Consider the following 25,892-nt stretch of genomic DNA (forward strand, 5'->3'; position numbering starts at 1 on the left):
CCCGAACTCGCTTTCTCGAATTTCGTAAGCCAAAATTGATTCAAGTGGAATAAAATATTTTATTAAGGTGATTCAATCACACCAAAACAAGAGATTGGTGGTGACTCCATATTTGGTTTTAAAAAGTCGATCTCCCTTTTTTTTAAATTCAAAAAATGGTTTCGACAGCTTGGCGACTCCACTGGGGACCGAACAAGAGAGTGAAGCCATAAAATTGATTATTTGTTGTCCTTTTGTCGAAGTATTAAAAATTTGTTTTGAAAATCATGATTGCATTTATTTGTGTGATTGTTATGGTTCAAGTCTCGTAGTATAATATTGCATGGCATTGCATGACTGTTGTGGTTATACCTTTAAGTGAGAGTAAGAAACTATGCTTTCGTGAGGTTTTCGCCTTCACATGAGCTAGTGGATTGCTTCCGGGATACATCTGTACCTATGATTTCGTGAGATTTTTATCTTCGCATGGTCATAGGGAAATGTATTCCCCTTAACCGAACTCGATCCATATGAGCTTATAATGGGTGAGGATTGAGGAATTTGCTGGTTCAGGTACCTTCTCTTTAGAACCAAACCACATATAGTGAACCCTAAGAGCCCTCTTTAAGTAGAGCTAGGTTAAACTTTAGTAGTTGCCCATATATGTACTTTTATTATCTTTATTTTGCTTGTATTTTATTATTTATATTTGATACTGACTTGTTATGTTTTGATTACGTTTTGCATAACATTGCATACTAAAAGAGGTCTTGATTCGTATTCGATTACTTAGCTAGAAGATTTAACATGGAGAATGAATTTCTAGATAAAGTTGAGGATAATGCAGCCGTCCGTGCATGGTCAGAGAAGTTACAATCGAAGAAAGGGGATAGCCTGGCAGAAGGATATACATCAGAGTTGCAGAAATTCACTCACATCAACATAGCGTAGAATGAGTTGCAAGAGTTGAGAAATATATGGGTTCGTTGAGATGAGGGAACCAAACAGTTGTTCTATCAGAGCTATGGTGATATAGCCTACTTGCTCGATATTAAGGTGGACAAGCATCTATTCCGAGTCATGGCTCAGTTTTGGAATTCTGCTTACAAGTGTTTCACTTTTGGAGAAGTGGATCTGGTACCTACCGTGGAGGAATATACTACCCTGCTGAGGTGTCCAAGAGTTCAAGTTAGAAAAGCTTATGCTAAGGTTTTTAATGGTCCAACTTTTGCAAAGAAATTGATGAATATTTCAGGGATGAGCGAGCCTTGGGTCACTGCTCGAATTCAATAAAAGGGGGACAGTAAGTGTATTCCTTAGGAGAATTTGAGAGATTTGGTTTTAACGCATCCGAATGAAAGGAAGAGGGTCGCTATCTTTGCCTTAAGCATCTATGGATTGGTGATTTTTTCTAAGGCTTTAAGGCACGTGGATGGGGCAGTCACTGACTTATTCGATCATCTTGAGAAGCGAATCACACTTGTGCCTACAATATTGGCTGAAACGTTCAGATCCTTGAGCATGTGTCGGAAGACAAGCGAGGGGTGGTTTATTGGATGTGTACAGCTGCTGATGGTGTGGTTTCATGGGCATTTTTGAAAAGTGAACAAGGTTTCTTATCGGGTATTTTCTAAAGGTTATTTCCCGTTAAAGGAGAAGGCAGCCATGCAAAGGAAAGACAATATTTCAAAAGAAAAATGGATGGAAATTCTTCAAAATCTCAAGGAAGAGGATATAGAGTGGAGAGCTTTTTGGATGGTTCCCGATGAGATCCTGTATCGATGTGGGAGCTTTGATTGGGTACCGTTGTCAAGAATTTGGGGAGCCACTGGATATACTCCTTTGCTGGCATTAAGGTAGTATAAATCGAGGCAGTTTATACCCACGACTCACGGACTTGCTCAGTGTGAATTCTCATATAAAGGTGACCACTATAAGAAGAAGGTTCGGGACTGTCTGATGCTTGAATGCAAACTCGCTGGATGAAGAGTTTGGCTGTCAATTCTATGGTGACACCTGAATATAATGGATGATTTAGGAAAAGGGTCAATGATAATATTTCTAGGCCAAGTTTAGAAGATACTCGACCTGTGGAAGAACAATTACAAGTTGCCCCATCAGAGTTGGAAATTATAAAACAGGATTTTGAGAAGAAGAGTTTTAAGCTTGGGAAGAAGATTGAACAATTGGAGGAAGAAAAGATGTATCTGAGACTAGACGTAGATGTTTAGAGACCAGAGGCTGAGAAGTTGAGAAAAGGGAAAAGTAAGGCTGAAGAAGATATGGACAGTTTGAAGACAGATTATAAGAAGTTACGCTTGTCTATGAGAGTTGTTGGGTTAGGTAAAACTTCAAAACAATGGCGTCAAGAAGTTCGAGAGGAAAAGACCAAAGCCGACCAATGGGAAAGGAAATTCTGAGAGGCTCAGGCATGAAATGAGGATTTAGAGAAGAATCTGTTAGAAAGCAGAAATGAACGAGGTGAATTAAGGGCTAGAGTGGCGGAACTCGAGAAATCTCTTCATCTGTACCGAAGCCGTAATACCGCAATGGAGTTGAGAGCAAGCTTGAGTAAGGTAGAAGAAATGAGAGGAAAAATAGAAGAATTAGAAGCGTCATTATAAAGCTGTGAGATGCGGATTGAGTTTTTCGAAGCAAGTGAGCAGCGTTGGAAGGAACAACTTCACCATTCACAAGACCAAGTCAGAAACAGGATTACATTATGAGAGAAGTCGTAACCCAGATTCGGGAGGTAGCTGATTACTTACAAGCTTTAGCGGTACAAGCAGACATACTAAGCGTGAAGTACGAGTTGGAGTTAGATCGGGGGCAGGAGCTAGCCTTGTTACTTAGGAAAATTAAGGCTTTGAGCATTAGGGCGAAGTCTTATTAGTAACTCAGTTTTATGTAAAGAATTTTATTTTCTAGTAAAGTTTTCTAAATGGAATTGAATCAAAATTGATGCCTCCTTTGCATTCATGCATTTGCATTACATAACATCATATGCATTAAAGGTCATAAAAAGATTCTAAATAATTATAAATCATTTTAGTAATCTGGAAACCAACAAAAACCAACCAAGTACGCATCCCTACGGTACAAGGAAAAAGACCAAGTCAATAGACAAAAGACTTGAAAAATTGGAGCAAATACAAAAGGACATGCAGGAAAAAATGCAGTTACAGATGCAAGAGCAGCTAGCCATGATTCAGCAAGAAATGAAAGATCAAATGATGGGATCCCAAAGAGAGATGATGAGTCAGTTGTCCCAATTACTGATGGGAAGAATGGATAAGGGAAAGGGTCTTATGGATAATATTGGGGAAAATAATGAACACCCTCAATATCCTCCTGCCTTCACTCCAACACATGTACCAATATAACCTGAGATCAATCTGCAAAGACTATCTGTTACGATCAGGCCTTAGCAGATTCAAGCTGGAACTTCAATACCAATGAATTTCCAAGCCAGCTGAGGCTCTAACCTTGTTAATAACTCGAATCATCCACTTGTTCCTGATTTGGATGAAGTTGCAGAAGAGGAAAAGGAAAGGATGGAATCACAAAAGTAATTAGAGGAACGGTATAAATGGCTAGAGGAAAAATTCTGAGTGATGGAAAGCACTGATAGTCATCACGGAATTGACGCTAAGGACCTAAGTTTGGTCCCAGACTTAGTCCTTCCCCCCAAGTTCAAAATACCGGAATTTGAGAAGTACAATGGAACGAGCTGCCCTAAAGCTCAAATTACCATGTTTTACAGAAGAATGATTGGGTATGTTAACAACGATCAACTACTGATTCATTGCTTCCAAGATAGTTTAGTGGGGGCAGCATCAAAGTGGTACAATCAGCTGAGTCGTACCAAGATTAGTTCGTGGAAAGATTTGGCCCAAGCGTTCATGAAGCAGTACAGTCATGTGACGGATATGACTCCTGATAGGATTACTCTACAGAATATGGAGAAGAAACCAAATGAAAGTTTCAGACAATATGCGCAAAGATGGAGAGAAGTTGCCATACAAGTTCAGTCGCCGCTTTTAGAGAAAGAAACCACGATGCTCTTTATCAACACTTTAAAGGCCCCGTTCATTAAACACATGCTGGGAAGCGCCACAAAAAGCTTCTCAGACGTGGTAATGATGAAGAAATGATCGAGAATGTAATAAAAAGTCGAAAGATAGAGGCAAGAGAGAATACCAAAAAGCCAGCCCCGTGAAAAAAAAGGAAAACGAGGTGAATAATACGAACATAGGATACTTAAAATCATTTACCATTAATCAGTCGAGAGCAGTGACTATTGGGAGTCAAGGTTCGTTAAGGCAAGAATTTGGCACAAGGTAAAATACTGAGAAGCTTCAATTTACACTTATCCCAATGTTATATAAGGAGTTGTATCAAAGTTTATTCGATGCACTTGTGGTGGCCCCTTTTTACTTAAATCCATTACAACCCCCATACCCTAAATGGTACGACGCAAACGCTCAATGTGACTACTATGCAGGAATTTTGGGGCATTCAATAGAAAACTGCACTGCCTTTAAGAAAGTGTGGAAAGGCTTCTTAAAGTGGACATTGTGAAGTTTGATAATGCACCCAGTGCAGAAAATCCATTACCTAATCACGTCGATGGCGGGGTAACCTCGATAAGTATGGGAAGAAAGATCAAGGCAGACGTTACAGAAGTAAAAACCCCTTTGAAATGGGTTTAGAAGGAAATGGAAAAAAGAGGATTAGTTATTTCGAATCCAGAAAGGAGCGGTAGAGGGATAGAAAGCTACTGCGAATTTCATCATAAAGAGGGACATGGAATTCAAGAATGCAAAGAGTTTAGAGCTTTAATTCAGGCTTGATGGACAATAAGGAGATAGAATTTTATGAAGAGACTAAAGAGGATGGGTGTATATGCACATCAGAATCAACGTCGAAGGGCCCAAAGATCAGTTATCTTGTGGTCATCATTTCAAGTTCGAAAAATGAAGCGGGAATTCAAATGGCATCGAAGGTTATAATTCAGAAACCAGCAGCTTTCTCTTACGAGGACAACAAAAGGGTCTCTTGGAATTATGATTGTAATGTGACAATCCCGAGGAAGGAGAGTTCAGCTAGGGAGGATCAAGATATAGGTTCTCACACGCGTAGTAGAAGACGCTATGATTTGGTGAATGCCCGAATAGAACCTGTAAAAGGAAAAGCTCCGATAGCGGAACTAAAGAAAATAAAAGCTGTTGAGTCTAAGATGCCTATCAATGAACCAGTGAAAGAGGAGGAAGCTAAGGAATTCTTGAAATTTCTAAAACATAGTGAATATAGCTTGGTGGAATAGTTGCATAAACAACCAGCTCGCATATCTATACTAGCTTTGCTCCTACGTTCAGAGGTCCACCGAAATGCATTAATGAAAGTGCTAAATAAGACATACGTGACTAATGATATCTCTGTCAATAAGTTGGATTGACTGGTTAATAACATAATTATTGATAATTTCATCTTCTTCAACGATGACGAAATATCACCAGGAGGTATGGGGTCCATTAAAGCTCTGCACATCACTACCAGATGCAAAGGATACACAATAGACAATGGGTCGGCATTGAATGTATTGCCCTTACCTACATTAAATAGATTACCTGTGGATAGCTCGCACATGAAGGGGTGTCAGAATATAGTATGGGAAATCGATGGCACGAAAAGAAGAGTCATGGGGAGAATAGAAATACCTTTGTTGATTGGCCTAACTACATATAAGGTGGAATTTTTGGTTATGGGTATCGAACCCTCATACAACTGCCTCTTAGGAAGACCTTGGATACATTCAGCAGGGGCAGTACCTTCATCGTTACATCAGAAATTGAAGTGAGTATCAGAGGGTCGGTTGGTAACGATAAATGCTGAAGAGGATATCATTACAACTATAAGCAGTGATGCACCATATTTGGAGATAAATGAAGAAGTAATCGAATGTTCATTTCAGTCTTTGGAATTCGTTAATGCAATATTCATTACTGATGGGAGCAAGATTTCGACGCTAAAATTATCCAAAACTACAATGATGAATCTATAGTTGATAGTTGGAAGAGGAGCTTTACCGGAAAGGGGACTTGGGAAGAGTCTTCAGGGAAGAGTTGAGGTGCCTATACTAATGGACAATTATGACTACATCGGTTTGGGGTTCAGGCTAGATGCCAGACAAAGAAAGAAGGAATTAGAGAAAAGGCAAGAATGAAGAAGGGCACGTGTGAGTAGTGATGAAGTCAAGTGGGAACCCATGATAATTCTTCACATTTCTAAGACCTTTGTATCAGGAGGGATTATTCATCTTGAATGAAAGATACTAGAAGAAAGAGACCTTGAAGAAATGTTGAAAGATATTTACATCAATGTTATATTGGAAGAAGTAACTGAAGAGGGGACCGTGTTAGATATTCGTCTTTATGAACCCGGGAGTGATCTAGGCAATTGGACTGCAGAAGACATTCCTGTAGTATTTAGAGCTTACTCAGAGTAATGTTTGAAACAATCTTGTTGCTTTAAGCCTAGAGGCAATGAGAATTTCTTTGTGAAATAGGCTCATGTTCAAACATCGTTATTTCAATGAAGTACATTTTCGCTATCATTTTAAGTAAATTTTCTTTCATTCTTTCCACTAGTAATTGTTTTATTCTTTCCATCGGAATAATTATTCTTGGTCCTTTTAGACTTTCTTCAATCATTCCTTCATAATCATACCTATAATAGGTCCCTGGATATCAATGTCACGAGTGACGCTGCTACTGACTCGGAATCACTTTTTAAGCAAGACATGTGTTTAGAGGGATCTCAGGACTTTGAAGATGACAGAGATTGTGACTTATCTCTGGACTTGTTAAGGATGGTGGAAGAAGAGGAAAAGTAAATTCTGCTACATAAAGAGACAGTAGAGGTGGTGACTTTGAAAGAAGGAAAAGTTGTAAGAATCGGAACGTCAATAACCGAAGAAACAAAGCAAGACCTCATGAGGTTGCTTCAAGAATTTAAAGATGTCTTCGCATAGTCCTACCAGGATATGCCTGGGTTGAGCACCGATATTGTAGTACATCACCTTCCTACAAAAGAAGATTGCAAGCCAATTCAGAAAAAACTTCGAAGGATGAGGCCAGACATTGTGTTAAAAATAAAGGAGGAGGTCAATAAACAATTTGATGCTGGATTCCTGCGGGTGGTCAAATACTTAGAATGGGTAGCCAACATTGTGCCTGTTCCTAAAAAAGATGGGAAAGTACAAATGTGTGTTGATTATAGAGACTTAAATAATGCTAGCCCAAATGACAACTTCCTATTGCCTCACATTGATACTCTAGTGGATAACACGATGGGCTACTCATTGTTTTCCTTCATGGATGGCTTCTCAGGATACAATCAGATAAAGATGCATCCTGAGGACATGGAAAAGACTACCTTCATAAACTTATGGGGCACGTTTTGTTATAAGGTAATGCCGTTTGGGCTGAAGAATGCCGAAGCAACATATCAAAGAGCCATGGTGACCTTATTTCATGATATGATGCATAAAGAGATTGAAGTTTATGTAGACGATATGATTGCCAAATCCTGAACTGAAGAGGAGCACATCAAAGTGTTGAGAAAGTTGTTCTTGAGATTGAGAAAATTTCAACTAAAACTTAATGCAGCAAAATGTACTTTTGGAGCTAGATCAAGAAAGCTACTTGGGTTTTTTAGTCAATGAAAGGGGAATTGAGATTGATTTAGACAAAGTTCGGGCTATACAAGGATTGTCTCCACCACGTACTCAAAAAGAAGTTCGAGGCTTCCTAGAAAGACTAAATTACATTGCTTGGTTCATTTTGCAATTAACGAAGAAATGTGATCCTATATTTCGTCTTCTTAAAAAGCACAACCCAGGAAAGTGGGATGATGAATGCTAGGTCGTTAATACTATATTTAGCAGTGTTTGATAACTCTATGGGATATGTGCTTGGTCAACATGATGAGTCATGAAGAAAAGAAAAAGCGATACATTACCTCAGTAAGAAATTCACCGAATGTGAATTGAGATATACACCAATCGAGAAATTGTGTTGCACTTTGATCTGGACAGCTCGGAGGTTGAGGCAATACATGTTGTACCTAGACCTGGTTAATCTCGAAGTTGGACCCCCTAAAATACATGATGGAGTCAAACGCCTTGAATGGAAGAATGGCTAGGTGGCAAATTCTGCTTTCTGAATTTGACATAGTCTACGTGAGTCAAAAGGCCGTGAAAGGGAGCGCAATAGCAGAATTTTTGGCCAGTAGAGCTCTAGAAGATTATGAGCCCTTGAATTTTGATTTCCCCAATGAAGAATTAATGTACGTAGAAGCTACTGAAGAGGACGTTACAAAAGGTCACCCATGGAAATTGAACTTTGATAGAGCCTCAAATGCTGTGGGTAATGGAATCGGGATAGTTTTGGTATCCCCAAACAGATATCATTATCCATTTACTAGTAAATTGGACTTTGATTGTACGAATAACATGGAAGAATATGAAACGTGCATCATGGTTATCCGTGTAGCCATAGAACAGAAGATTAAAATGTTAGAGGTGTATGGAGATTCTGTACTAGTGACTTACCAACTCAGTGGAGAATGGGAGACGAGAGATCCCAAGTTGATCGATTATCGAAAACTGGTCCTCGAATTGATTAAAGATTTTGATGACATCACCTTCTACTACCTTCTATGGGACAAAAATCAGATGGCTGATGCTTTGGCCACCTTAGCTTCCATGATTAAAGTGAATAAACAAGAAGATGTCAAGCCCATCCAGATGAGCATTTATGAAACCCCGGCTCACTGTTACAATATTGAAGAAGATGAAGAAAAAGATGATCACCCTTGGTATCATGATATATTGCAATATGTGAGGAATCGAAAGTACCTAGACCAGGCAACCGAGAATGAGAAAAGGACGCTGAGAAGAGTGGCCATTGACTATGTCTTAGACGGGGAGATCCTATACAAAAGAAGAAATGATCAAGTGCTATTGAGATGCGTAGATGCTGTGGAAGCTAATAAAATCTTAGAAGAAGTCCATAAGGGCGTCTGTGGGACACATGCTAATGGGTTCACAATGGCCAGACAAATTATGAGATTCGGGTATTATTGGTCCACCATGGAAGGAGATTATTTCAATTACGCCAAGAGATGTCATAAATGCCAAATTTATGGAGACAAAATTCATGTGCCTCCTTCACCTTTGCATGTTATGACTTCTCTATGGCCATTTTTTATGTGGGGCATGGATGTCATAGGGCCAATCTCACCGAAGGCTTCAAATGGGCATCGGTTCATCTTTGTGATCATTGACTATTTCACCAAGTAGGTAGAAGCGGCCTCAAATGCCAATGTCACAAAATCGGTAGTGAGCAAATTCTTGAGAAAGGAGATCATATGTCAATATGGGATGCCTGAAAGAATCATATCTGACAATACATTAAATTTGAATAATAGCACAATAGCAGAGGTTTGCGGTCATTTTAGGATCAGACATCACAATTCATCAGCATATCGTCCAAAAATGAATGGGGCAGTGGAAGCGACCAATAAAAATATTAAGAAGATCATGGGGAAATTGACTAAAACTTATAAAGATTGGCATGAGAAGTTGCCATTCGCTCTTTACGCTTATCAAACGTCTGTCAGAACTTCTACCAGGGCAACGCCTTTCTCATTGGTCTATGGAATGGAAGCAGTTCTACCCATTGAGATAGAGATACCTTCTCTCAAAGTTTTGTCAGAGTTGAAGTTAGATGAAGCAGAATGGATACAGTTTCGATATGACCTGTTGAATTTGATTGAAGAGAAAAGGCTAAGAGCTATTCAGCATCGTCAGATGTATCAAAAAAGAATGATGCAGGCTTATGACAAAAAGGTTCGCCCAAGAGAGTTTCATGAGGGAGATCTAGTTCTGAAAAAGATCCTTCCTATACAAAAGGATTTCAGAGGAAAATGGATACCCAATTGGGAGGGGCCTTATGTGGTGAAGAAAGCTTTCACTGGAGGAACATTAATCCTAGCCGAAATGGATGAAAAAAATTTGCCCAATCCTATGAATTTGGACTCTGTCAATAAGTATTACACTTAAAGAGGGAAAGAGGCCAAAGTGAAAACCCGCAAAGGCGTTTTGAGACCTTACCTAAAAAAAAAAAGGGGAGAGGCCAAGGTGAAAACTCGCAAAGGGCACCTTAAGACCAAAAGGGGATTTGAGTTGAAAACTCGAAAAGGGCGGTTCAGATGTTGATCAAAGATAGGGAAGGCGATGATCTTGCTATACCTGAATTGACAAAGGAGAGGGTATGCTACATCTTGGGGCATTAACAAAGTGCTTCTGATCTCCTAAACACATGTCAAGCCTAAATTAGTCTTTAGGAAGTTCATACAGAGAAACTCAAGCTGCGATATCAGGGGGACCTAGTCTTCACCTTATTCATAATAAATTAGCTATCTTTGAAATAATTTTCTTTTCAAGATATGTATCCCCAATAGACTTTCATTTTTATCTTCGATAATTTATTTATTTCAAGTTATGCCATAATTAAATTCCATTCCTATCCATTTGTTGCAAGTATGTTGCATTGAAATAATGATTAATGGACTAGTAATACTTTCACAAAAGGAGTTTCGCATATTACTTTGGAAAGCTTCTAAATAATACAAGAATTTGAAACAGGGCTGTTATTTAGAACTCACCAAGCTTAAGGAAATATTTGAGTAGGAATGGTTTAAGTAGAGACCATGCATTTGGACTTTTGGTCCAAAACAGTGCTTGAACAAAAGGACGAGATGTTACGTCAATGATGCAATCTCGATGAGAAGTGATCAGTATAAAAGGAAGTCACTCTCGAAAAATGATATTTTACATTCATCAGGCATACACGTCTGGCCATGAAACCCGAAGAATGGTGTAACAGACCAAATTGATAGGGAAGATTCGGATCCTACACCCTCGGGTCGTAGTGGGGTGGATAGAAGAAACTGCAGGTTCTATATCCCTAAAGATGTAGTAGAGAAAACCAGTTGAACAAATAGTGATTTTCTGCCAAAGATACTGGCCGAGCAAAGGAGACAGGATAACACATCAGTGATAGAACCTTGATGAACAACGCAATGACAATCCAAATATTAAAAATGGATCACTCTCACGACATTCTGCATTCATGCAATTATCATACACACCTAGTTAGGGGCATTCGATTCATGTTGATCAAAGCATCTGAATCATTCGGCATAAACATAGTCCCATAAAATTGATTCTATAGGTCATATTCCCCAAAGAGCGGCGTAACAGACTGGTGAAACCACAAATCCTATACCGCTAAAATTGTAGTAGGTCGGATTAAGTCATCATAGCAAACCTTATCTCTCTGAAGTTGCAGTAGAGCAGGTTGAAGTAGCAAGTCTTATCTCCCTGAAGTTGTAGTGGAGCAAATTGAAGATTGCAGATCTTGTCTCCCTGAAGTTGTAGTGGAGCAGATCGAAGCCACAATCCATATCTCTTTGAAGTTGCAGTAGAGCAGGATAAAATTACCCAAGTCTTATCTCCCTGAAGTTGCAGTGGAGCAGACTAAAGATTGCAGATCTTGTCTCCCTGAAGTTGCAATGGAGCAGATCGAAGCCACAATCCTTATCTCTCTGAAGTTGCAGTAGAGCAAGATAAAATTATCCAAGTCTTATCTCTCTGAAGTTGCAGTAGAGTAGACTAAAGTTAGCAGATCTTATCTCCCGGAAATTACAGTGGAGCAGATCGAAGTTACAATCCTTATCTCTCTGAAGTTGCAGTAGAGTAGGATAAAAATACACGAACCGTATCTCCCTGAAGTTGCAGTGGAGTAGTTGCAGTAGAGCAGATTAAAAGCTACAAGGCTAGTCGCTCTAGAGTTACAGTGGAGTAGATTGGAGCAATGATTCCTATACCTCTGAAGCTGCAGAGGATCGGAACAAAGCTACCTCGAAGAAGAAATGCGCCAAAGAAATTACGATTCGGTGAGACCGGGCAAAATTGGTCATCTTTAAAGTCTTTGCTCTATTCTTGTTACATGATAATCATCAAAGAGGGGCAGCTGTATAGGCCCAAATCTGCCCGGGGCCAGTACAAACATAATCTAGAAACCAATTTTTTTAATATAGTCCAAGTCCCTTTGTTACACCAGCCCAAATCTGCCAAAAAAAAAACAAGCCCCAAAATTAAAACAAATTTAGCCAAAACCCTAGCCCCTATCTGCCTCGCGCAGCTCCCCCACGTACGGCCTCCATCGCACCTCCGTACGCTAGCATACAGTCTTTGTACGCGCGCCACGCTCACCGTACCTGCACACCAAACACAAGAGGACAATAGCAAATACAGAAAAAATAGAAAAATTGTATTTTTTTGTATTTGATTTTTCCTGTCGGCTATAAAGCCAAGGGATTTGATTTTTCTAAGGGGTTACGCACACTAAAATACAAACTAAATAGAAAATTCAGAAGTAATCTTTTAAGGTGATTTTGGCTTTTGATTTCTATACTTTTATCTTTTTTTTTTCTTCTTTCTTTTTTCTGGCATTTACTCAAATTCTGCATCATTGCATTTAGAAAATAAAAGAAAAGGGATAGGATAAATTTTACCTTGCAAATAGGCCGTGTATCTCTTTTGGCTTTGTTGAAATCGAAGTTAAAATGAAATTTCGAGGCTAAAAAGCATCCCTCAAGGCATGAAAGTACTGACCGTCGTTTAGGGAGGTGAATCGGTGCTTGAAGAAGAAGGCTAGGGTTCGGCTGAAGAGGATGAAATGGGGAGGCTAGGGTTGCTTTGTTGGTTCGACTGAATGAAGGCCTTAGTTAGCCTTTATAAAGAAGCAAAAAACGGCACCGTTTAAACCATCTTCAATGGTTTAAAACGACGTCGTCTGGAGCCAACCCAACCCGATCCGGTCCTTTGCCTCTAGGATCTGCGTGTTTATGCGGAGAGGGGATAATTGTATATTAGGTCCTCCCCTTTTGCAAAAGTCTGCAATCGCGCCTTATGCATTTTGTTTCGTTTTTAAATTTGGTTTCGTAATTTGTGCTTATTTGCGATTGGGTGCACGCCTCAACGAGGTGTTCTGGGATCTAGAATTATTCCAGCTTTAGTCCCTGTGAATTTGAGCACATTGTGCGCTGGTCCCTATTTTGGCTTTCTTCTATTTTTGAATTATCCCTCTTATTTTAATTCATTTTTAATTTAGTTTTCTGTTGGTATAACTTGCCATTTTAAAATACATTTAATATTTTTATATGTATTAATCTATTTTAATAATTTTGTTTGTTTCCATTTGTACAATTATTTTGAGGTTTCTTTTATCAGATTATTTTAACATTTTGTACAATATTTCTTTAAATATTCTATATATATTTGTACATGTATTTTTTTTATTGAAGTTTTAATTTGTAATGCTCATTATTTTAAGGTTTTTAATATTCTTATATGTGTTGAGCTATTTTGATAACCTTATTTTGTTTCATCATTTGGAAGCTCTTTTTACATCAAATTATTTTAACATTTTTTATAATATTTTGTTTAAATGTTTATATATATGTACTGGTACATCTGTTTGATCTATATACATCGTTAAGTTCATGTTATTTTATACATATAGTGTTTTTTTTTAAAAATCCATTGGTATACATAATTATGTTTTAAAAACAATATTGCATATATAATTTATGATAAAATTAACTTAATCTTGTGTGCATTATTAATTTCACGCCATTTTTATAAATAATTAAATGTAGACATGTATATTTTTTAAAATTCTATTTTATCATGCATTTTTGCTATCCTTTCATATTTATATATTATTAAATTTTCTTTTATTTTATGTATTTTAAAAATGTTTTTAACACTTGGTATATTATTTGATTTAAAAAAAATCTTTATTCTATAATTCCTATTTTAAGGATTACATATATTTCTAGTCTGTTTTCACAAATAGTTTCAAAATCATTAATTCATCAATTCATATATTATATATTATATATTATGTGTTCATCATTATTTTAAATTTGTCTTATGTCGTATTGTTTTTTTTTAATCTTCATTTCGTTTTGTATATCTTGTATTGGTTGTGTTATATTAGGCTATGTGTAATAGTGTTGTATATTATTTTCGTCTTTGTATTATTACTATATCAATTGTTCTTCATCTATGCTTGGGAAATTGATCATGTTTTTCTTAGATTAATTATATTTAATTTTTTATTTTGTTAGTTGATTAAATAAGTTATATTATCTTCATTCATCTATCATCGTATTTTATGCATGCATATTATTCCATGTTATTATTTTTCCCTTTGGTTTATAAATATCACTTTATAATTTCCAACTCTTTAAAAGTAAGTATTCCATTTTATTTCAAGCCAAATTAATGCGTTGTAAACTGGTTTTACAATTATTCGTATGAAAATTCCTTAAAACGAAGGTAATGTTTGATGTTTGAAAATTCGGGGAATCGTGCCCTATCGTGCTGGGTTTCGATTTCCCGTTTGTTTAAAATAATCGAAAATTCCTTTAGAATTTCACTCATGTTTTTCAAATTCTAAAACAAGGCAATGTTCAATGTTTGGAAATTCGAGGAATTGTGCCCTATCGTGCTGGGTTTCGATTTTTGGTTTGTTCAAAAAGATTGAATATTCCTTTAGAATTTCACTCGTGTTTTATAAATTCTAAAATAAGGCAATGTTCAATGTTTGAAAATTCGAGGAATCATGCCCTACCGTGCTGGGTTTCGATTTTTCATTGGACTAAATAATTGGGCATCCTTTTGTAATTTTTTTTTAACATAGGAGCTTTTGGAAATCGAAAATTAATCGAGTTTTCAAAGGCATAAAGGATCATGTCCTATCATACTGGATATGATTCTGTATTCCTTTGAAACGAGAGAATTTTGACGACCAACTTGAACCACTCAAATGTTTTAAAAGGAACCATCTTTCAAATTTTAATTTTGGACATAAAGGCAACATTTAATCAATTTGGTACCAATTTTGGGCGTAGCGAGGGTGCTAACCCTTCCTCGTACGTAACCGACTCCCAAACCCGCTTTCTCGAATTTCGTAGGCCAAAATTGATTCAAGTGGAATAAAATATTTTATTAAGGTGATCCAATCACACCAAAACAAGATATTGGTGGTGACTCCACATTTAGTTTTAAAAAGTCGATCCCCTATTTGTTTTCAAATTCAAAAATGGTTTCGACAAGTCGTTCGCAGTGAACTTCCATTTACATTCCTTAAAGGTTTTATTTTGAATATCAATTCGTATTTATTATTTTTTTTTCACTTAAGCAATATTTAAATCATATTGGAAGCAGTTTATGGATACTAGGGCTATTGGAACTTACCATGGTTGCAACGTAAACGTTACATATGCATTAGTTGGTGTTTTGAATCTTTATAGACGCATTCTCCATAATTAATATTATATACAACACTAACATCTCTCCCATGACTTGTAGGTATGTATCTCCATCAATTGAAGTGCCTCCCTTATATGAACTATACCACGGCAGTTCGTAGAGATTGAGGATAAAACTCCAACACAGGAGGCATGAGAATTTTTTTTTCCTTTACATATATAATGTTGGGGATCGACTCATATAAACAACAAGATAATAAAAGTGGAGAAGAGTGAATACAAATATTTTATGTGGAAAACCCTCAAAGAGGGAAAATTCACGAGCAAATAAGGCTTCGACATTTCACTAAATGAGTAAACAAACGAGAGTACAATATGAAGAAAATTAACCTAAATGTACTAAATGTACATTACCCAAAACCCCAAATAAAAGGTCAAAATCTCAAAGAGAAAATCGGTAAACAAAACCTTAAATCTCATCGGGCACTCACAAAAAGGGTATAAAACATCTCCATAATTACCATAAAACTTTCACCAAAACTCATATGCGGTTACATCTTGTCACCCATAAAGATAAACTCTTTTTTCTTATTGGCATCACAAAACAAGGACACAAGGCCCCTTTAAATAAGCTAAAATTAAAGTTCTAATCATACTAAAATATCTTTGAAAAAATCAAAGTTTAATTGAGAAAAGATAGCAGAGTTTAATTGGGAGAAGAATGCGAGGCACACTCCACAAATCTCCACCTTGACTTGTAATTATCACGCCTCTTTTTCTATTCTCTGTCATAAGTTTAACTCGAATTTTTGGAGAATGTCAATCAAGTCTAAAACTGTCCTCCAACTTGGAAACTGAAAGACTCCTAGTCTTCAAATCAAAATTTTATAATGCAACAATGGCCAATAACGCCCAAACAGGATAGACTCTTTCCATCTAACTGTAACCCTCTGTAACCAACTTGCCTCAAACACTTTGCAAACCACTCGAGTCTTAAAGACCAAAAAAATGGATGAGATTCTTCTCTAAATTAGGCACATGCTTGATATCTAAAATGACTCCACCTTCAATTGGATTATGTGGAGAGTAACGAATCAGCAACCTTGTCCTCTACCAAATCAGCTACTTCCGTATTTATTCAAAACTGCATTGAAATTTGTGATCCATTGAAGTTCTCAATATCCAAAATTATTGTTGTGTCATTGAACGAGTCGATCTATGAAAGTTGAATCTAGCTCTGATACTAGTTTGTTGGGGATCAACCCATATAAACAACGAGATAATAAAAGTGGAGAAAAATGAACACATATTTTATGTAGAAAACCCTCAAAGAAAGAAAAATCACAGACAAATGAGATTTTGACTTTTCAATAAATGAGTAAACAAATTAGAGTACAATATGGAGAAAATTAACATAAATGTACTAAACGTACATTGCCCAAAACCCCTAATACAAAGCTCAATATCTCAAAGAGCAAACCGATAAACAAAACCCTAAATCTTATAGGGCACTCACAAAAATAGTATAAAATACTCTCCACAATTACCACGAAGCTCTCACCAAAACTCATATGCTGCTACATCTTGTAGCCCCCAAAGAAAAATCATTTTTCTGATTAGCATCACAAAACAAAGGAACAAGACCCCTTTAAATAAGTTAAGATTATAGTTCTAATCATACTAAAATATCTCTAAAATAATTAAAGTATAACTAAAACAAGATAGTAAAGTTTAATTGGGAGAAAAACATGAGGCACACTCCACATATAAATCTATTTTTTATATTACATATATAAATCTTTTACTTATATTTTACATTTAAAAAAATATTTAATAATTATTTCTAGCAATAAGATAAAAATAATCAAACGGGCAGAAAGAAGCTTGAATCTAGAACTTCTAAAATAGGGGATTAACACTTAACCATCAAGCCTAAGGCTCATTTCTAGTTTAATCATTTCAATTAACACCTTTTATTCCGGGGCATGACAAGTAAATTTTAAAATATTAAAAAATATCAAACCACTATTATATTTAAAATGTACGCATTTAGTTATTATATGTTAATCCAAATAACTTAATTAACTTTGAACAAATAAAAATATGAGCTTAAACTATATAAGTTATAAAACTCCTTTAAAATATTACAAAGACTTAATTTATGTTTTGGCTTTTAAAGTATACATGTGTTTCCATTTTGGTAAATAAATTTTTTTATGTCTCAATTTGGTACTTAAAGTATGCCCTCGTTATATTTTTTTTGTCCATCATTTAATAGACATTAAAAAAAATTTCTTATAGCCAATTACAAAGCGCCACGTGACGTTTTTATGTAAAAAAACAAACATTATCTTTTATTAAATGTATATACACATTAAAAATATAAAAACATGAAAATAACTATATAAAAATTTAGAATATATATAATCTAGAAAAAAAATATATAAGTTATAAAAAATTATAAAAATAAAATTTATAAAAAATAAGATAATTGAAAAGAAATTAGTTGAAATTAATAATATTATCCAAAAATGTAAAAAAATTAAAAAGAAATTAAAAAAAAGTTAAAAAACAATTTTTTATATAATCCTAAAATTATAAAAAGTAATTCAAGTTTTTTTTTGCAGTTACTTGAAATATAAATGACTTTTTTATTTTTATAAATTTTTAATTTTTATATATCATTTTGAATTTTAAAAAATAATAATTATATACTTTAGAATTTTAAAAAAATTATTTTAGAATTTTTTTTATATTATATATGATTTTTTATATTTTTAATCACTATAATATATATGATATTAAAAAAAGAAAAAAGAAAAACACATGGCGTGATCTAATAGCACAAGTGGCTGGTCATGTTCGGTCAACATTGATCAACCACAGTCAACACTGATCAATGGTTAGTCATAGTGAAAAGTGTTTTTTAATATTTAATTAGAACATGTCACGTGCCTTTTTTTTAGTATTATATATATTATATTGATTAAAATGTAAAAAAATCATATATAATATATAAGATTTTTAAAAATAATTAAAAAATAATTTTTTATACAATTCTAAAATATATCATTATAAAATTTAAAAAATCAAAATAATATATAAAAATTGAAAAATATTATAAAATTAAAAAATTATTTAAATTTCAAGTAACTGAAAAAAAAACTTGAAATTTAAACCTTTTTAGAATTTTAGAATTATATGTTTTAAAATTTTATAAAAAAAATATTTTTAAACTTTAAAAAATTACAATACAATTTTTTTTTACAATTTTAATAATATTATTAATTTCAACTAAGTTCTTTTCAATTATAGTATTTTTTGAAAATTTTATTTTAAATTTTTTATGATTTATATTTTTTTTCTAAATTTCTTTTATATACTTGTAATGTGTATATATATTTAATAAAAAAATATTTATTTTTTAATATAAATATGCCACTTGGTTTTTTGTGATTGGCTATAAGAACTTATTTTACATTTGTCAAAAAAATGGACTACAATGCATACTTTTAATACTAAATTAGAAAATTAAATATACTTTAAAAATCAAATTAAAATAAAATAAAAAATTTAGATACCAAAAAGAAAAAGTAGAAACTAAATCATGAATTAAACCTATTATAAAACATAAGAAATTTTAATGACATTTATTTTGACTAAAGCACATTTAGGTTGGGGAGAAAATTATAAAGCAGAAGATTCATACTTATATATATATATATATTAAAGCCTTTAACGCACTTTAGTTCTAAAAGTATTTGGGAGGTCAGGTGGGTATATTATAAAAATTAAAACGAATTATTTCTTTTATTATTAAAAACAACTAAATAAATTTAAATTATAATAAAATTAATATTTATCATATAAAATATCTTGAAAATTATATTTTTTATCAATTCCAAATAAAAGAAATTTTATTTATAAAATCACAAAAAATTAAAATATATTTTTAAATAATAAAAGTTAATTGTATTTAATTTTAATTAATCTATTTAAAAATAAAATACAAATTTAACCATGTGGTGCAATAATTTCAAAAGACTGTAAGCTATCTTCCACTTTCCTTGTGATTCCCAACAAGTGTTTGGGTCATTTAATAATAGAATACTAACTAAATCACGTCCTACAATTTTCAAATACATTCACCCTCATTAACTTTAACCAAATAAAATAAAGAAAGTGGAGGGTGCAATAATTTCAAAGACTGAGTTGTTTTCCACTTGTGTTTTCCCATCAATGCTAGCTCTCCAACAGCCGTTTGGGGTCCATCTCCATTTCTTTCCCTGAATTTCCCGTTTGCTTGTTCATCTCTCTCTTTGATTTCTTTGTCGTAATTCCGCCATGTCTTTCATTGGAGAGGCTGCTCTTTCTGCGTTTTTGGAGCTGTTGTCTGGCAAGTTCGTTGACTCTCTACTCAACTTTGTGGCCAATCACAGGCAAGTCCACCAGCAACTCAAGCAGTGGCAATCCATATTACCTGAGATCAAAGCAGTGTTGAACCATGCAGAGGAGAAGCAGATCAAGGACGAGGGTGTGAAGATTTGGTTGGACGATCTCCAAGACTTAGCTTACGATGTGGATGACATCCTGGACGAGTTCGCTTACCAACAGTTACGTCTCAAGCTCCAAAAAACTCAAGCTCAAGCCAGCACTAGTAAGGTACAGAAACTCATTCCTACCTGCTGTACTGGTGCTAATTTCTCTCCAACCTCTTTTATGTTCTATACTAAGACGATTTCAAAGATAAAAGATATCACTGATAAACTGAATAGTTTGAACACTCTTTTTTTTTTTGAAAGAAAATAGTTTGAACACTCGAAGAAGTAGTTTGGGGTTGAGTGAGATCATGTCTCAAGGCGCAACTGCCAAGGGAAAGAAACCCAGGCTGCAACCGACTTCCTTGATGGATGGAACTGTGGAGTATGTTGGTAGAGCCAATGAGAAGCAAGAAATGCTTGAGTTGCTCAAAAGTAACAACTCCGATGGAGTTTGTGTCCTTTCCATCGTTGGCATGGGAGGGATGGGGAAAACAACTCTTGCTCAGCTTGTTTACAATGATACCAGCATTAAGGAGTGTTTTGATCACAAGGCCTGGGTATGTGTTTCTGATGACTTTGATGCAGTTAACATAACAAAGACGATTTTAAAGTCCATCGATGCTGGCTCGCATGATGACAATGACTTCAACTTACTTCAAGTCAAGTTGAAGGAGAAATTATCCGGAAAAAGGTTCTTGCTTGTTTTAGATGACATCTGGAACGAAAGTTACACTGATTGGACCATCTTACGAGCTCCATTTGGAGCAGGAACCAAGATTATTGTAACAACTCGACTCGAAAAGGTTTCATCTAACGTGGATTCGGTGAAAGCTTTTAAATTGGATAAACTTTCACATCATGATTGTTTATCCATATTTGCTCAGCATGCTTTGAAAGCAAGAAACTTTGATGGGCATCTCCGATTTAAAGAACTTGGTGAGAACATAGTGAGAAGGTGCAACGGCTTACCTTTGGCAGCAAAAGCTATTGGAAGCTTATTACGCACAGTTAAGGATCATAGTGAATGGGAAAAAGTATATGAGAGCGAGATATGGGACCTACCAGAAGATCCATGTGGCTTAATTCCAGCTTTGCGATTAAGCTACCATTATCTTCCTCCGCATCTGAAACGATGTTTTGCATACTGCTCCATATTTCCTAAAGATTATGAATTTGAAGAAGAACAGATAATCTTGTTATGGAGAGCAGAAGGTTTCCTGCAAGCAAAAGCTAAATGTCAAGCCAAAGGACTTGGAAACCAATATTTTCAAGATTTGGTGTCAAGGTCATTTTTCCAAATATCTAGTAAAGATAAATCTTGTTTCATGATGCATGATCTTATGAATGATTTAGCTCAATTAGTTGCAGGAGAAATATGTTGCAAACTGGAGGAAGATAAGCAACCAAAGTTTTCGCATCGCTCTCGTTATTCGTCTTATGTTTTCAATGGTCGGTGTCATAGTGTAAAGAAGTTTGAAGCATTTTACGGAATGACTTTTTTACGTACTTTCCTACCCTTAATACCTCCTCAAATACATATGGCATTCGGTTTAACTAATGTTGTCTTGGACGATTTGTTGCCAAGACTTAGGTACTTAAGGGTTCTTTCTTTGTGTGGGTATGTGATCTATGATTTGCCCGACTTTTTTGAAAATTTAAAACATCTACGATACTTAAATTTGTCCAGAACTCCAATTTGTCCAGAACTCCAATCACATGTTTACCTGATTCTTTGTGTACTCTTTATCATTTGGAGACTTTACTATTAAGAAATTGTTCAGAGCTCAATAATTTACCCTCTAAGATCGGAAACCTTGTCAACTTGCATTTTCTGGATATTAGAGGTGCGGATTCAATGGAAAAGATGCCCTCCGGATTTGATCAGCTAATCAAGCTTCAAACGTTATCTGATTTTGTTGTAGGGGAAGGTGATGGACATCTTATTAGAGAATTGAAAAATTTGTCGAACCTTAGAGGTAATTTTCGTCTTTCTGGGTTGGAGAATGTTAATGGTCAAGATGCGAGGGAAGCTAAATTAAATGAGAAGCTAGGGATTGATGTGTTAGAACTACGATGGGGTACATACTTGAAGAATAATACAAGGAAAAAAGAAGTTGAAGAGCGGGTGTTGGAATTTCTTTGTCCTCAGAAAAAGGTTAAGCAACTCATCATTGCGAATTACGGTGGTGCAAAATTCTCGACTTGGATAGGAAATCCTTCCTTCCAGAATTTGTCGTCTCTGAAGCTTCGCAATTGTAAAAATTGCAAATCACTACCATCAGTTGGAAGGTTGCCATTGTTAAAAGATCTTTCAATTTTTGGTTTCGATCAGGTACAAAAGATTGGTGTTGAGTTCTTTGGAGAAAATGAATTGAACCCATTTGCATCACTAGAGATTCTGTCTTTTGTGAGTCTTCCAAACTGGAAGGAGTGGGACAGTTGTGAAGGAGACGAGAAGGTTTTGAAATTTCCCAACCTTCGTAAGCTTTCAATCAATGCCTGTCCTCAATTGTTGGGAAGGTTGCCTACCCATGTTTCCTCCTTGCAGATACTTGAAATTGATGGGTGTAGAAGGTTGGTAGTTTCAATATCAAGTTTCCCAACACTGTGTGAATTAAGTATTCGAGGGTGTGCAGAAGTGGTGGATGATCGCTCTTCTCCTGCAAATGAGGTTTCCTCTTTGCAAACTTTGTCTCTTTCTAACATTTCAAAGTTTAATATTCCAGCAGATCGGATAATGCTGAGGTTTGGAAACTCAGAACATTTTCGAATTGTTGGTTGGGAGGAGTTGGCATCTTTATCACAACATGGGTTAAGTTTTGTTGGACATCGTTTCATTACGATTGAGTATTGTCCTCAATTGCACTCTTTGGAAACTGAGGAAGCCAAATTGCAACCTGACAAGATTTCACATGTTGAATCTCTGGTGATAGGTGGCTGTGGTAGGCTCAATAGACTGCCAAAATTCTTACTTGAACTCACATTCCTTACAGTGATGAAAATTTATCATTGTCTAGGCTTGGTTTCTTTTGCAGGGAATAACTTACCTCCGAATTTAAAAAAGCTGCACATTTTAGGATGTACGAATTTGGAGTATTTGGTTGATGAAATAGAAGATAATAAGAGTATGAGTAGTACCCTCTGTCTTCTTGAGGACTTGAAAATAGAATGGTGTGGATCTCTAATGTCTTTGTCATTGAAGGGGCACAAAAATATTTGCAATCAGCTTCAATGTCTCCAAATTACCCACTGCTTAAAGCTGAGTTGCCTATTTTCAAACATCATGTTCCCCATAACGCTTAAACATTTGAAAATTGATGGATGTCCAGAGTTGGAATACATTGCCGAAGAGTTTGAGGAAACCGCTTGTCTTGAATCTATTCGAATTGAGAGTTCTGGAATTAAATCTCTACCACGAAGACTAGACAAGCTCTTTCATCTCCAGGAGATTCGATTGAGGAAGTGTTCAAATTTGGTTTCTTTTGAAGAAAGTGAGTTGCTTAGCATCAACCTCAGAGCTTTCTCAGCTGATGGTTGTGGAAATGTTGGAGCCCTTCCTAAGTGCATGGTCAGCATCACCTCCCTTCGACATTTATGTGTGTTCGACTGTTCAGCTGACATATCATTTCCATCGGAGGGTTTCCCTGCCAATCTCACATCACTTGAAATCTCAAATGCACCCAAAATTTATAGGTCACCTGTGGAATGGGGATTAAATAGACTCACCTCTCTTCAACACCTTGTCATCGGAGGTGGAGGATGCTCAAACGTGGTGTCTTTCCCAGAAGAAGGGATTGGAATGATGTGCCTCCTTCTCTCACCTTTATCCGCCTTTCAGATTTTGAGAATCTGGAATTCATGTTCTCCGGGGGCTTTCAAGACCTCGCCTCTCTTCAAGAATTGATGATCGATAATTGTCCCAAGCTAACATCTCTTCCGGAAAAAGACATGCTTCTCTGTCTTGATGTTTTACACATTTTCAATTGTCCATTGCTGAAAGAAGAGTGCTCAAGCGATAAAGGACGAGAGTGGTCAAAGATTTCCCACATACCTTGCGTTCGAATTGATGGTAAAGTTGTCATCCCGAGGCAATCAGATTGAAAGATAAGCCGCAAAATGTGTGATTGGTTTCTTCACAGGTACAAAAAACCATATCAAACATTTCAGAGCTTTTCAGTTTGATACATCTAACTTTCCTTAGGAACAAGATAATAATAGCAATTATTTTATTGAGCAATTTGCAGGCATTGAAAGCTAAGTAGGTGTGGAAGTGGGGTTTGAGAAAGATGGTTTGAAGGAGACGTAAAACATATTCAACAGATCAGCTTTAGCTTATTTGATATGATATAGGGAGCAGTTAGTTATTTCCATCATTTTGCTGTACTCTTTCTTATATGTTTCTGTATATGTTGCTTACCAATTATACCATAGTCGATGACATGTCATTGGCATATCGTGATTGAGTGTCCCTTTGCAAAATTAGCTCACTTCAATCGTAGGAATTTGTCACTTAAGTGTCCCTTAAGCTAGTAAAAGGGTGGGTGGGTGGTGTTTTAGTATTTTCAGAGAGCTCAAGTGATGATGTTTCTAAAAATCTTTGTTGGCTTAGGGGTTTAATTTTGTAGTACCTTTGTTGGTTTTGGAGTTTAATTTTGTAGAACCATTAGGTAATGGGTCCATGGATGTAAGGATTATTTCCGAACCACATATATTGTTGTCTTATTTCATTTTTTTAGATATTATTTAGATGAAAAAAAAATAAATGAGTTAACATGTTAGAAATTTGATATTCAACTTCATATCTTTCATTTATTCGTAAAAATTATATTTATTTAAAGGTTAGATGAATTTAGCTCGATTAGTTGAATTTAGCTGAAGATTTTTTTTATTGATTTAATAAAATTATTTTTATTTAAATTTAATTTTAAAATATATGATCATCAATATGTTAATGGTGTGTATAAATTGTAACATATTTAATAAATTTTAAAAATTAATCAAAAAATTCAAAATTTTACTTTAATGAAATTTTAAATGGAATTTTTATTTAAATAAAATAATATATATTTTCGTTGTAGATATTTTTAATTAACAATTTGTAATGTATTTTTAACATCTTTTAAACATTTATGTAAACCTCTATAAAATTTGAAAAAAAAATTAAAATTATTTTAAATTACTCTTATTAAATTATTTTAAAATTTTTAATTTTTTGAAAAATATGTAAATATTTTTTAATTTAATTTCAAAATTTTAGACATTTATTTTAAAAAAGTTATATATGATGTGATTATATGTGCATAAACTATAATATTGATTAAAAGTAAGTGTAGTTTTTGAAAATAAAGATTTAGCCTAAAAAGTAAAAAAAAAAACAGAAATCGTAAGATTTTACTATTTTTTTTAATTAGAAGGTATTTTAATTAAACATTAAAATTAATTGTTATTGAAAATTTAAAAACTACAAATTTTTTTTATCAAAATGGTATATTTTACCTAAATGTTTGTAAAGAATGTGATACAGCTGAAAGAAAAAAAAAATATTGAAGGACTTATTATTAAAAAAAATTTAAAAGGTAGAAAAATTGTTTGTTGAATTATTAAATATAAATAAATTGGAAGAATTTATTGTGAAATATAATTTGTAGAACACAATTAAAAATTATAAAAAAAATGAGGAGTTGTTGCTGGAATTTTTCCCTCCATAAATTCTTTATTTATTTTCATGTCACTAGCCAAAATTTATCTTTATAATGTGAACACATTTGAAATTTAAGGACCTTGTAATATATATATGTGATTAGTATGGTATCCAACTCATGTTTCACAGAGGATTAATAATTTATATAGGTCATGTAATACCCCTGACTTGGTCTAGGAGTTTAGACTAAGTCAAAGGTGTTATATTTAATCACCGAAGCTACTAATCCAAGGTTCCTCCGATGCCATTCTGATTCCTAA

At 34.8% G+C, this 25,892-nt stretch overlaps 2 protein-coding genes across 2 annotated transcripts; both read left to right on the plus strand.

The window, feature by feature from the left end:
* The first annotated feature begins 19,914 nt into the window (after window positions 1-19,914).
* On the plus strand, window positions 19,915-21,700 carry LOC121227944 (putative disease resistance RPP13-like protein 1). Its single transcript, XM_041110912.1, has 2 exons — window positions 19,915-20,052; window positions 20,200-21,700. The coding sequence occupies exons 1-2, from the start codon at window positions 19,967-19,969 to the stop codon at window positions 21,698-21,700; spliced, it is 1,587 nt and encodes a 528-aa protein (XP_040966846.1). The 5' UTR covers window positions 19,915-19,966.
* Window positions 21,701-21,786: 86 nt separating this feature from the next.
* Window positions 21,787-24,725, plus strand: LOC121227943 (putative disease resistance protein At3g14460). The gene is made up of 2 exons (XM_041110911.1): window positions 21,787-24,070; window positions 24,176-24,725. Exon 1 carries the CDS (start codon window positions 21,787-21,789, stop codon window positions 23,833-23,835), a length of 2,049 nt encoding a protein of 682 aa, XP_040966845.1. The 3' UTR covers window positions 23,836-24,070; window positions 24,176-24,725.
* Window positions 24,726-25,892: the final 1,167 nt, after the last annotated feature.

This window comes from Gossypium hirsutum, chromosome A04, assembly GCF_007990345.1.
Source record: "Gossypium hirsutum isolate 1008001.06 chromosome A04, Gossypium_hirsutum_v2.1, whole genome shotgun sequence".
NCBI classification, from domain to species: domain Eukaryota; kingdom Viridiplantae; phylum Streptophyta; class Magnoliopsida; order Malvales; family Malvaceae; genus Gossypium; species Gossypium hirsutum.